Here is a 13,782-nt window from a genome sequence, read left to right as displayed (position 1 = left end):
TATTAAGATTTATCAATTTCCTTCTAACTGCATATTCAATAAAGCATATGCTTTATAAATGAAAAGAAAAAAAAAATTAAAAAAAAAAAAATCATAGAACACAGACCAAAATGACAACCACAAATCAGCTTGACAAAACAATAAAAAAACCTACCATATAAAATTCAAATTTCACTTGAAAATCGGTTAAGTCGTTTACCGGCCAAAAAAAAAAAAAAAAAAAATCTACCATCCACTGAACCGAACAAACGTCAAAATAATACTTTTATTCTACCTACTAACAGCCGAAAGGCGATCAGTAAGCGATAATGGTTAACATACCCGCCCCTATTCTTCACATTCTAGTAGAAGTTGGAGAACCGAAGCCATTGCTGGTCTTTTGTTTCTGTCTTCCTCCACACAGGAAATGCCAATTTCAACCATTGTTGTTGCCTGCCTCCTGCTAAACTGCCCTTCCAATCTTGGATCCACTATTTTCTCTATCCATGAATCGTCTTCTCTGCATTGAATTTTCCCTTTCACTATCCTAACAAACCTCGTCAACTCCGGTTCCTGCTCCTCAGTGCTATTGTTTACCACCCAGCTTGATAACCTAATTCCCTTCAACATCTCCAAAATCACAACTCCATAACTATAAACATCAACTTTTGCTGTGATAGGAAGAGTCGAAGCCCATTCCGGAGCCATGTACCCTTTTGTCCCTCGAATCCGAGAAAATCCTGAGCTGGGGCTTCCTCTTTGAGACAACTTTGCAAGCCCAAAATCTGCAATCTTTGCTTCAAATTCACTGTCCAGAAGTATATTTTCAGGCTTCACATCACAGTGGATAACCCATTCTAGACACTCATGATGAAGATAAGCCAACCCTTTTGCTGTTCCTAATGCAACTTTAAACCTCTCTTTCCATCCAAGGAAATTAGGGGGGAATAAGTGTCTGTCCAATGATCCATTTTCTACATACTCATACACCAGAATTCTGTGTCCACGTTCTGAACAGAATCCCCACATTCTAACAAGGTTCATGTGATTGATTCTCCCAATAGTACTTATTTCTGCCCAAAACACTTCTTCCCCTTCATACATATCTCCCAATCTCTTCACAGCCACTACCCTTTCATCTGCCAAAATACCCTTATATACAGCCCCTGAGGCTCCTCTTCCTAGCTCTTCCTTGAACTTCTTGGTGACCTTCCTCAGTTCAGCATAACTGAATTTCCTGAACTGGCTTGAAAGCGCACGGTACCCGTCTTCTAGTGAAGCGGGCACGCCATGTCCTCTAAAAAGGAACCACCAACCCAATACAAAGATGAGAACTTCAACTGCACCAATTGCAGAAACAAACGAGTAGAGATAAACCCATGTCTGTTTTTTTGAATTGTTGTCAAACATGGAAGGAGACCCTATCACAATTTCAGATTCACGGATCCCACATATTGGATTGGTCGCAATGAGAGTACTGTTGGGTTCTGTGGTTTCCAAACTTGCTGGCAATTTTAGAAATATACTGCCTGGAAAATCTGGAGTCCTGAAGCCATTAAAAAGTGCACTTTTTGTGAAACAAAGCTGTTCTCCTGTTAGCCTATAGCTAAATGCTTCACAACGGCAATCCCCTAAGCAAAGATTTCTGCAAGAGTCAATTGAACTTTCTGTACTGTAATCGAGATCATATCCATAGAAATCTACATTTGCAAGCTCCACAAATTTCACATCATTGGCTTGGCTGCAAGTTTTATTGAACTTGGGCTTGCAACCTTTGTTCCAATTACTTGGATCAGTGACCCCATAGCCAGGAGGACATGAGCACTGGGCCTGCGGTGCATAAACACAAATCCCATTTCTCCCACATATCCCATGCACTTTACACGGTTCAGTGAGAGCTTCCCATGAAACCTCCCACAATCCTGACAAATTGTTTAGGCTATAAAGTCTAAGGTTTCCATCATAATCCATTGTCAGCCTCCTTTTGACCCCAAAACCCATGTCAGCAGCGTTGAACTGCAACTTGTCAGTCGATAAAAAAGTACCCATTTCATCTAAAATAGCAATTCTGCTACTATTATAATTTGTTCTTCCATTTTGGAACACGGTAAAATCAGGATCAGGCCAATACAAGCTTGATATATCAGGTCCATCATACATCAACCTCAACACATTATCGTTATCAAAGTAAAGACTAAAATAACCAGAAAAATATGAACCTCTTCCTGAAGCAGAAACCAGTTTCTTGCTCTTTGTAAAGGGTTGGTTAGGAAGCAGAGTATTTGTAGGAAAATCAAAACTTTGCCACAGAATTTTACCGTGTGGGTCTTTTAGAGCAAGGTTCCCAGAGTCCAAAAGCTCGGCTCTTTGAACATCAGTGGCGGTGGTGTTGGTCTGCCACACGGTCGAGCCGTCCACGTCGGCTAGGACCATGGCGCCGTCTCGCCTCAGAGAGATTCTGGAGCCTCGGCCATTGACTGGCTTGTCTCTGTTTGCCATCCAAACAACAGTTCTGTCCTTGGAATTGGTGAACCAAATTGAGAAGCAGTAAGCATTTTTCCCCACCGCATAGAAGCCGCCGGTGAATGACTTATCTGGGGAGACCAGAAGGTCTGAATCAACTTCAACTGAGAGAGAAGAACCCCTTTGAAGAAAGTTATTGGTTGCTGAAGTTGCAAAGGAGAGAAAGAAAACAGAACAGAGAAAACTGAGAAAACTAGGGTATTGAAGGGTTTGTTGGTATCTCATTTTCTGCAGCATTTGGCTCTGAATTGATCCTCTTGCCAAGCGAAGTACAAAGCTGGTTTAATGGCAGTATATATGGTTGAGCAGGAAAGTCATCGGTACGTCTGATGATCGCACAAATAAATAAAATAATGGTTACTATAATTCTATAAAATGGCCTGACTGATAACTTTAGAGAATCCCCGTATTTTACCTAGTGAAAAATAATCGAAAGGAGGGAATAGTGTGTATTTTTCGTTGGGATTTCCTCTTAAATATTAATAAAGAAAAGGAATGGACCTATCCGTAACTACAGGAAGAAAGAAGGCGAGCTATTACAACTTCATGCAGTCAAAGCTACTAATGCCACTTACAGCTAAAGCAGGCTGCTACTAGCCTATTACTTACAGGCTACAGCTAATCAAGACCCTTATTGTCTCAGTTTGATGTCATCAAGAAATTGTCGTACCATTCATAGATATTTTCCTATTATCCATTCATAGAGAGACCAAAACTTAATTTAGCCCCTTAATTGAAGACTCAACCCTAGTTAACAAGCCAAGCAAGTAGTGGGGGTTTGGTAGGTTTCTCCCTTTATTTTAGCTATTGTTTTTTCACTACAAACTCTAATAGATTCTTTATTTCATTCTCTATTTACTTTAAAATATTACTTCTCATTATTTTTTTATTATATTATTGCCAACACTTGATTAAAGAGAAAAACAAACACATATATAGAAATCATTCATAAAAACAAAAATAAACACATATAAGGAACATCTATCTCACATGCAGGTACTAATTCTTAAAATTAATAACATAAATAAATTTTTTGCCATCCAACTGCAGTTGAGTTGTTTTCATCCATGTGTTTCTATGCAATAATTTTTTGTTGCATTAAATTTTTTTATCCAACTGCAATTGATTTGTTTCCATCCGTGTGTTTCCATGAAACAAATTTTTTCTGTATTCAATTTTTTTATCCAATTGTATAAAGAAATTTTGTGAATGAGAGATAAGTTTTGTGTGAAGAAATTTTGTATTTGAGAGAGAAACATAACAGATGTGAAGAGGTGTTAAGAAAAAATAAAAGATGTTGGGTGAAAAGAGGTGAAATAAAGAAACAATAAACAAAAGAAAAATAAACAATATTTTATTCATCTAGTGTGCTACAATGAATAGCTCCAAACTGCTATTCACCGTAGCAATGTAACTATTCTAACTAATGACAAGCTATTCTATTGGAGCTAAAAAAAGAATTATAATAACTAAATATAATTAATATTAATCTTTTAACTAAGCTGCTAGAGGTGCTTTATATTTATTGAAAGAATCTGTTGGAGAAATAAACAACCGGGGAAGTTACATCGGCATAAGACCTTACACCTTACCGTTTGACCCACTGTTATATACACGTGTAAAACCAGAAATCACTTTCACACATGACACAATGCTCATTTAATAGTCTTAATTAACTTTTGAATTCAAGTAATGAATTTATATCTCAATTAATAACTAGCCTCCCCATTTATTTATTTAGCCTTCTACATTCTAATTTCTTAACATAAAAAAACTATAAACAACCTACTAAGTGAAATTCATGATAAATATGCAGAATCTCCTCACCTGATATATAATATCAAGTTCGAATCTTATTTCTATTATTTATTTATTATTTTCAACTAAATATCTACATGTTAGGTTTCGCTAAAAACCGCATTTTTATCTCATAACTATCTCATAAAAATGACGTGACAATTTTAATCAATCATTAATAAAAACAAAATTTTAAAATTGATTATAATTGTCACGTTGGCTTTATAGGATAATTATAAGATAAAAATGTAATATATATTATTACTCCTTACTTATTAAGAGTGAGTATGAATAAAATAATTAAAAATTTTATTTTTTATCAACATAATCGGTGATTTAACAAGGCAACTCTTCCATACCCAAGTTTGGTTGGTAGCTTGACGACTGGACCCTGTTTGGCCGAAAATCTTGAACGGAGAAGATATCCCACAAATGCAAACAAATATAATGACGATAGTGGGAAAGATATTTAATCGATCTTCTTAGAGCATGTTATTCTTTGTTGCATACGACCCGTATGTTATTCATGTTATTCTTCGTTGCATGTCTTTGTTGCATACGACCCTATTATGATATTTAATAGGTTGAGCATGTTATTCTTTGTTGCATACGACCCGTATGTCTCCCAATCCCCATAGAGCCTTCATTGTTTTGAACTCTAAACACGCCCGTCTCTGTGCCTACACCACAGTATCTAGGGTCCGATGTTTTGCTAATATGATAGCATAGGAAAATAAATGGGAAGCTTTCCATTTTTCTATTTTCTACATTTTTATCAAATGCCAAAGTGATAGCCCCAATCAGTGTTTGGAACCCTTGGATAAGTTTTTGTTAGGAAAAAAAAACAAGGGTTAAATAGAACTGCAACAATATATAGTTATAACTGAAATAACCATAAGTTGCTGGGATACAATTTTGACTACTGCACCAAGAACCCGGACAGGAAGCACATCAAATGTAGAAGGAATGCGCATTTCATCATTCTTTAAATCACAAAATTGTAATATTACAACAGCCTACCCTAATATAGGTCAACTCCAGTCAACCTCCCAATTCCCCCAGTCACGCAAAGAATAACTGTACAAACAAATAATTTTACAGAGTAAGAGGATGCAAAGTCATCAAGAAATGGTACTAAAATCTTGCTTTGTATTTATTTAAGGGGGGCAGTGTTGATCCTCGCACTTTAGAACAGCCATCCGCTGAGACCTTGAATAACATTGCCTGTTTTTAATGATGTCAATGTAACCTCGGAGCCTATACCGGTCCGAGTTTGTGAGGGAGAATGGAGGATTGACAATGAGGGATGGTGCTTCCACTAGAAGGAAGACTAACAAAAGCACAGCTTTTGAATACAATGCTGCTGCACTTTCCATATTACCCATGAGCTCCTCAACCTACAAAACATATGAAACAACAATCCTCAGTGGGTGGTGCCAGAATTACTTCAACATTTTGTATCACTCACCGAATTTCATAATATCTAAGGTAACATGTTATGATCTTTTCTCAAACAATATATTCAACATCCTTATAGTCGAGACCATTGTTTTGTTAACTCGATTATCTATATAAAGAGTATTTCTAATGGATTTGAAGCAATGCCATGTAACTTCATGCATTTCTACCTCTGCTTTTTCTTACAGCACAACACGAAAGGTTGTGTTTTTAAGTACATTACACGTTACATTTAGTGAAGCAAGTGAGCATGATTTGAATCATAATAGACAAGCCTATATGGACACAAGACTAAGAGATGCCGACAGAGTATTGGTTTACAATTATGAACACAGAATTTCCATTAATTTATTTTTCAACTACTCACTTCAGGTTCATAACTAGCTAGAGTAGGGACTTTAGCATGTCTCAACCGTGATCCCTAATCTGGAATTTAACCTCCGAGTTCTACAAGCACAAATACAATGCATAAACATAAAACCTTGTCTTGCATTGCCTTGCCTACTAATTCAGTTAAGTATTAGCTACAACCAAATGCGGGAATGTGTCATGATCCAAATTCCAAGAAAAAAAGAAAAGAAAATACTCACGCCTCCGCGCCTCCCAAAAGCAAGGGCAGAGTCAAATATTGTCTCCATTGCATCTGGCATCTCCGTATTGCCTACAATCACGATGAGGAAGTTCAGTATTTAGAGCCTTACACACTGTAGAATGAAAAACCATGGGAGCTTCCTTATCTACATATTTATAACACAGGCAAATTGGAGGTACAGAAGCACCAAAGTCCCTCATAAAAATAGATATATGACGGCAAAAGCTCCCATACCATAAACATGCTGCTCCTACAACCACTAGCTCGTAGGACCCAATCCCATTTTACTTAGAAAAAAGTTGTTGGCACCATTAAATAATAAAGATTGTTAACATGACATATACACACACACCTTATGCATATGCAGATATGACTTCAAAAAATTTCACAACACCAAGATCGAACCATTTGAAATTTGAAAATTGAAATCGGAAAGTTGTCAAATACTATGGGTTTAAAAAAACAAGCATAGGAATTCAGGCATCAATAAAATGAATTTTACAAAAGGGTGAGAACAAAAGTGAAACATATGATCTTACAAGCTACAATCACTTCTGCATTAGTGCCGATGATCTATGGAGGAAACATTAAAATTTTATATGTAATGAAGAATGTCCAAATATCATGTCATACCAGGTTCAATAACCTTAGCAAGTTCTTCAGCATGTTCAACTTCCAGGAGAAATTCTCTCTCAATCTGAGAGGAAATATCCTCGGGCAATTGAGTACTGCAAACATCAAGATGTTCTTCTGTGTCAGAACTACCATATTTCTTGCTGGTGCTCCTCCTAAATCTTGGAATCTCTTGGCCTGGACTTCCTTCCATGGCTGAGGCAGCTTGTGTATGGCATATATGCAAGGCTTGCTTCCAAATTGCAAGAATTACAAGCTGAATCGAGAATGCTTCTAGTTGCCTATCTGCCTCGATCTTTTTGATAATGACAAGTTAATTAAACTTGTAATAGCAGAAAAAACTAATTAAACTTGTAATAGCAGGAATTACAAAAAAAAAAAAAAAAAAAAAAAAAAAAATCAAGGTAATTCAAGGCATATCAGAAGGAGACTTAGGCTAGCAGAATGAGGCACAAACAAAACAGGAGACGAAGATTAAGTTAGTCCGACCACCAAATTATGCTCTTCAAACAATAATTATAGGACATAAGAACTTTATCAGGTTATAAACCCTATATTGTGGGACCCAGAAAAGGTTTACCATGCATTGACGATCAGAGTATAACAAGTATAAAATGTATAGTCCGTTACAATCATCAAAGCAAATGAATAGGCACCCAAGAATTTAAGCCCACCATCATACATTTTAGATCCCACCTCCTGAGTCAGCTCATTAACATGTGTCCTATGGATATACCATTATATATCTCTGCTATACTGGAAGCCAATTGAATATTCCCAAGGAGGCCACATAGACACCAAATGAATTAAGTGCTTGGCTGGCCTAATGAAAAAACTAAGGGAAATCAACAGATGCCAAAGAAATATATAGAAACAACAAGACTAGTTTTAGTAAATGGGCCAGACATGATTATGTGCCACTGAGAGACCATCTATCTTTAAACTTAAACTCAAATGACTGAGTGGAGAGGGAGGAAGAGGGAACCATTTATGATTTATTACTCTGATTTGTACAAAATGCACTTTTTAAATTCCCTACAGGGTTGTTGGGACAATACAAAAGAAACTGGCTTACCTTTTCATTTATTAAATCTTTAATGGCAGAGGCACACTGCTGTAATGATTTAATCCTCGTCATGCAGTGAGTAGATGGCTGCTCTAAAGTGTCTCCCATATCCACTGATCCCTGTGAAGTGCCTGGAGCAGAGCTCTGACTTTCTAAGCTTCCAATGGGACACATTTTACTACTCTGTGCGCCAATGATTGGCATTGGGGAACTTGATTTGGCGGTCATGTTAAAAACTGCTTCAGGAGGACTCTGTGATTTGTATGGAGAATGGCTTGGCTTGGAAGGACTTGCTGAGGAAGACGACATATCCATTGGAGGTCCAGACACAACAACATAATCTTGATCAATTAAATCTAGCGAATCCATGACTGCAGAAACCATGAAAGTTCATGTCTTACTAAGACATGCTAGATCTAGATAAACCATACACTGAAATGAGAGGGAAAAAGAGCATATTGGGATTCTTGGTACCTCTTGATCGAGTGTTTGAAGATCTCTGGTCCATGGATTTCAGAGGATCAGCTAAACTTCTATCTGAGGGTCGATGGCTGTCCACCTTAGGATGAGTACTTTCCAAATTATCTGTGGCACTACCATATCCGAAAGAGAGATTCATGTTATTAGAAGTGGTAGATGCTGCTTCCCTTCTATCACCTTTTGTATCAAGGGAAAATCCAAAAGAAGACTTCATTGAGGACCTCCTCCTTAAGAAAGATGGGCTACCCTCAGGACCACTAGAGTCATCATCTAAAAAGAAAGGCAGACAATCCTCATGAGAACTTTCCTCCATATTTCTCACAGGATCACATTCAGATGAAGTAAATTCATCCGCTAGTCTTGAAGAGCTCCTACTCCTGCATAAGATTTTAGAATTTGGATAACTGATAAATACATTTAGACAACCATGAAGACAAACGCTCTTCGCATCGTGTACCTCGGCGATGCAGCTGGTTGTTTCTGAGAAAGGAATGGGTGGTTGAAAAACTCTTCAAATGTTAATCGTTCAACTGCAAATACAATTTCAAGGAATAGAATCAAAAAATTGGAAATACGAGGAGGAATTTCATATAAATTTCATAATCCATTGGTAGATAAGACAAAATTTCCTATGGGTCTCATATATCATTCCTTGACATTGTGAGACTTTAGCATCTGATTATAGCTCGCGTCTCTATGCCATTTGACAATTGACAACATAAAAAATATTGAAAAACATGCAGTTAGAATTTAGAATCTGATTATAGTCCATTCGCTCTTTGGTCTGATCAGGTATCTCATACACATTCATCAAGAGATATACCTGGATTACGGCGCAGCAATTTCTGGCACAAATCTTTGCAGTAAGAACTCAAACCCTGGATATCTTGAGGGAAAGGCAATTCAGTTGATTTCACAATGTTCTGGAGCAACTGTACAGCACACGATATTGAAGTAACTTGGGTTAAGACAATGCATGATGACTAGTTTAACCCAGCTTGAGGATTACTACTAAAACTAAAAGCAATTATGTTAGGAATGCTGAGCACCATGTGAAACCACATTAGGCATGTGAAAAAGTAAAGCTAGTCAAAACCTGTATTTGATTGCTTCCAGTAAATGGCGTTTTTCCAGTAACAAGCTGAAATAAAATGGCACCAACACTCCAGAGATCTGCCTGCATATTCCGTTCCATGTTAATGGGAAGAAACATTAAATACTTTATAAGTACCTAACCAAGGAAAAAAGAGCGAAAGTCACCTTTGCATCATACTTCTGAAGTTGCATTATCTCTGGTGCCATGTAAAGCGGTGAACCACACATGGTTTCTGCGAGGCCTCTAGGTTGCAGAGATCTGCAAAGGGAAAATTGACATGCCTGAACATCGAAAAGTTGAAGGAACTAGGGAAACCACCTCAACAAGAGTCAGGTGCAGGGTACATGTCCATATGTCATTTTTTGAAGTGTCTGACGACCACAACTTCCCCATGTCATGGCTTGTCAGCACAGATGCTCCAAGATGAAGCAAAGTGTCTAGTTAACAGTTGTGCACTAAAAAATGAAAGAAACAGTTTCCTTTGGACAAAATGGCATCTCCTCTCCCCCATACACAAGGTATTGAGAGGTAAGGTTACTAATTCAATGCCACATGGGTTCATGAGTTGTGTTTATGTAATAATCCAAGAAAAAACACTAACCACATATGCGCTATCATCTCAAAAGGACTAGTCAATTTAGAACTTTTCTAGAATTAATTATAAAGCTCAATTTCACCTAGTAAGTAAGTAATATGAAACTTAGCACACATGAGCGTCTTTATAAACTATCTACTCTATGTGGATTACTCATTTTCCCAAAGTGGGACTGAGGTGTTACAGTTTGCCTATAAAAGAAAAACTGGTAAAAATAATATCTAATCAGACATTACAGTTTAGGAGCATTCCTGACCATCTAAACTAGAGTGCCCATGAAAGCTCTACGTAGGTAAGGCATCTAAAGGTGGGGACTTTAGGAAGCTTATAATAAAAATGACATTGATTTTACCTTGCAAATCCAAAATCTGCAATCTTCAAAACTGAATTGTTGTCATTAGTGGTGAGAAGGAGATTCTGTTCCAAAAATGAAACAAGTTAGAAATGGATTGAAATGCTGAGAAAACCTTTCTGCAACAACAAGATTACTACATATCAAACAATTCGGCACATCAAACTATCTTATTATAAATGTTAACCAACGAATATTTACTTCATCTATTTGCCAATTTCTTAGCCTTCTGCAGGGGTTGTTGAACCATATTCTCTACTAGACTAAAGCACTATCCCAAGTACAAATTTTGTTCGTCCATGGCTTTAAGTACTATGAAAAATAGAAAAGACAAATTTTGCCATGGGCTTGCTTCCTCCCTTAAAGAAATGATCAATATACATTGCCATTTATAAATCAGAAATGGAAGTTAAACAGAAAAGAATCAACCAAACCTGCGGCTTTAAATCCCGATGTATAAGATTATTTTCCCGAAGAATTTGTAGTCCAGCCACTGTAAAATCCACAACCTTCCAACATCACTACATTACTCATCATTGAAGATTTGAAAAATAGTAATGAAGACCCAACATGGCAAAACTCAAGATATACCTAGCTGCTGCATGAATTGCTTTGCAATGCCTTCAGGGACTCTTCCATGGCGTTGAATGTACACAGAAAGATCACCCCCTTTGCAGTACTCCAGTACAAGGTGTATCTTCCCAGGAACCTAGATGAGCAACATCATTCAAACTCTAATTAACAAAAATAAATAAATAAACTCCGGTCCTCCAGAGAGGGAAAACAGGTGTGGGGGTAGGGGTAGCACCCTCTCCCTACTCATAACATCCCAACTATTGTACAACCGCCCAGAGCCTTTCACATGCAAACTTGCAATTTCCCTACAAAATGAATTTTGGAGGGGGAACAATACACACCTTCAATGCTTTGGAACATATTGTATATAGATGACATTACTAGCTGAATACCCTTGGAGAGAATTTTAGGGCAACTTTGACTTGTTGAAATTGTGGATTAATTCTAAATCAGGCCAAGTGAATACTCTATAGATGGACTCGGTTACAGGTAATAAGCATTAATGTTAACTTAGCAAACTATTCTCAGCTCAAGCCAATCAGGCCAAGTTACTTGAGCTTCACATGGTGATTATAATTTTCCCGATAATCCTTTGTTTTCCCAGCTCTGCAGTCTTGGAATTCTTTGTTTTGCTTTTGCGCAATAAATTCTCAAGTTGAATAAGTAAAAAGGTTGCATTACCCTTTGATCAAGTAAAGATACAGTCTTCTCAAGCACAAATATGCAAAAATCTATTTTCAAAATCTTTACTTTTTAGCCCTCATTTTCTAAATCTCTCAGCAATTAAGCTAAGCCCTGGGCTATAGTCCTGTCTATTCCATTCATTCTACTTTTCTACCAATTGCTATCACAACGTAGAGAAACAAAGAGAAAAATACACGAATGCAGACCAACAACATAGACGTATCCCCATGGAAAATATTTCCGGGAACTCTTTTCCTGGAAGAACTCATGGATTTTCACCATAAATTTGATAAAGGTCTAACGACTATCGAAACAAACAAATCCTAATTCCTACATAAATTTCCATAACGAAACAAACAAAGCCTACGGTTTAAGTAAACAAAAAGCTTCAATTTATCGTTTCATAATGCGTCACAAAATTTAACGAGTAAGAAACTTCAAAACTATTTTCCTTCGACTTCCCTTCACTTTCTCCGCATCCAAACAAAAAGTTATTCAAGTAACTAAAAAAAAAAAGCTACAAAAATTAATCTCAGACCTGAATAATATCGTGCAAGCGAATAATATTAGGGTGGTTAATCCGCTTGAGGATAAAGATCTCCGACATTAGAGATTCTTGCAATTTCTTGTTGAGCCGGCCCGTAGCGATCTCCTTGATCGCCACCTCGGTCCCGTGGACTCGATGCCTGGCGTGCCACACCACCGAGAACGAACCGGACCCGATTTGCCGCCCCACCAGGTACTCCCCGACCACCCTACCCCTCCCGGTCGCCTGAGCCATTCTCGAAGCCCTCAAGAACCCTAGAATCCGAACCCGGAACCAGCTCCGAACACCGCAGTTCAACCTCTCGGACGGAGTTACCCAGCTCTGGAAACGGACCTTCCACGATTCGACCCGAATTTATAGGCTTTATCTGGTCGAACCAAGAAATGATTAGAGAGAGAGAGAGAGAGAGAGAGGGGTAGAGAGAGAGATTAAGAGGTTTGTTTAGTGTAATAATAATTGTTTATATTAAAATATTAGCTTACATATTTCCTGTAAGAATTTCAATTAACGAGAATAATTGAGATTAGTGCTTGTTGATTAGAAAGCGTGAGCAGAGAGAGGCTTTGAACGAGAAGGCGTAGCGTAGGTGGCAATAGAAGATAACATGCAATGAGGAAGCAATGTTAGCCTGTGGTTGATTCTACAGTGGGTCACGTGGGCGAGGGGTGGCGTGCACCGTGTGTTGCTTGTCTTGTAGTTGTAGCAGCCCCTTGATTTGGTGGTTCGAGATGATTGGTGGATTTTGTGTCCGTTTTCTCTTCGTTGGATTTGGTGATGATGGGGGGTGGGGCCAAGTTCAATAATGTTGTGATAGATAGATTTGGAACAACGAAAACACACTTTCTATTTCTAATTTCTAAGCTTAAGGTCATTATCTGGTTATCATTTATTTTCTATTTCTTAACCTTTTGGCTAAGATCAAGTGTTAATATTGATAAGTCGTCTAATCACCAAAATTATGTGTCTTTTACTTACCAAAGTAAAGTCTTCCTTTTTATTTTAATTTTGGAATTTATTTCAAAGAAGTCCGTTGTGTTTTTTATTGGCAATATATCGTTTCTTAGTTATTGGGATGATAATGAAACTTATAAGAGCAGTCCAACTCGTTAGTTCATTCGTATATATTTATATATATTAATTAAAGTAAATTTTATAAGTATATGCATATATATTAGTTATTAAGTAATAAGTATGTTATATATGTTAATATGCATGAGTGTGTGTGTGTAATTATTTGTATAAATATAAGATTGTATTGTATAAATATTAACGGCATCATATCCATAGTTAGCGCATTCGTCATAGTTAGAAGCTCCAGCTCTATATCAAGGTCACGGTCAATATCGTCACTATCTTCAATAAAAAAAAAAAAAAAAACCCTTAGGCTTGTTATCTAGGAACTTG

The 13,782-nt window shown here is 37.3% G+C and overlaps 2 protein-coding genes across 4 annotated transcripts; both read right to left on the bottom strand.

The window, feature by feature from the left end:
• Positions 1-142: 142 nt before the first annotated feature.
• On the bottom strand, positions 143-2,904 carry LOC132192220 (putative receptor protein kinase ZmPK1). The gene has a single exon (XM_059607494.1). The coding sequence runs from the start codon at positions 2,737-2,739 to the stop codon at positions 328-330; it is 2,412 nt and encodes an 803-aa protein (XP_059463477.1). The 5' UTR covers positions 2,740-2,904; the 3' UTR covers positions 143-327.
• A 2,353-nt stretch (positions 2,905-5,257) lies between these two features.
• LOC132191510 (serine/threonine-protein kinase ATG1c-like) lies at positions 5,258-12,926 on the bottom strand. Of its 3 annotated transcripts, XM_059606562.1 has the most exons (14): positions 12,861-12,926; positions 12,370-12,745; positions 11,163-11,280; positions 11,006-11,064; positions 10,572-10,636; positions 9,789-9,882; positions 9,625-9,705; positions 9,352-9,460; positions 8,986-9,058; positions 8,523-8,905; positions 8,058-8,419; positions 6,983-7,277; positions 6,348-6,418; positions 5,258-5,696 (listed from the first exon to the last, which is right to left on the bottom strand). In XM_059606562.1, exons 2-14 carry the CDS (start codon positions 12,610-12,612, stop codon positions 5,457-5,459), a joined length of 2,193 nt encoding a protein of 730 aa, XP_059462545.1. In that variant the 5' UTR covers positions 12,613-12,745; positions 12,861-12,926; the 3' UTR covers positions 5,258-5,456. The 3 variants fall into 3 exon arrangements, with proteins under 3 accessions (XP_059462545.1, XP_059462546.1, XP_059462544.1); XM_059606563.1 differs by lacking the exon at positions 12,861-12,926 and having other exon boundaries at positions 8,058-8,341; positions 12,370-12,819; XM_059606561.1 differs by lacking the exon at positions 12,861-12,926 and having other exon boundaries at positions 12,370-12,818.
• Between the last annotated feature and the right edge of the window lie 856 nt (positions 12,927-13,782).

Source organism: Corylus avellana, chromosome ca9 (assembly GCF_901000735.1).
Source record: "Corylus avellana chromosome ca9, CavTom2PMs-1.0".
In the NCBI taxonomy this organism is placed as follows: Eukaryota; Viridiplantae; Streptophyta; class Magnoliopsida; order Fagales; family Betulaceae; genus Corylus; species Corylus avellana.
Note: the sequence above shows the minus strand (reverse complement) of the source record. Positions and strands in the feature narration are given on the sequence as shown.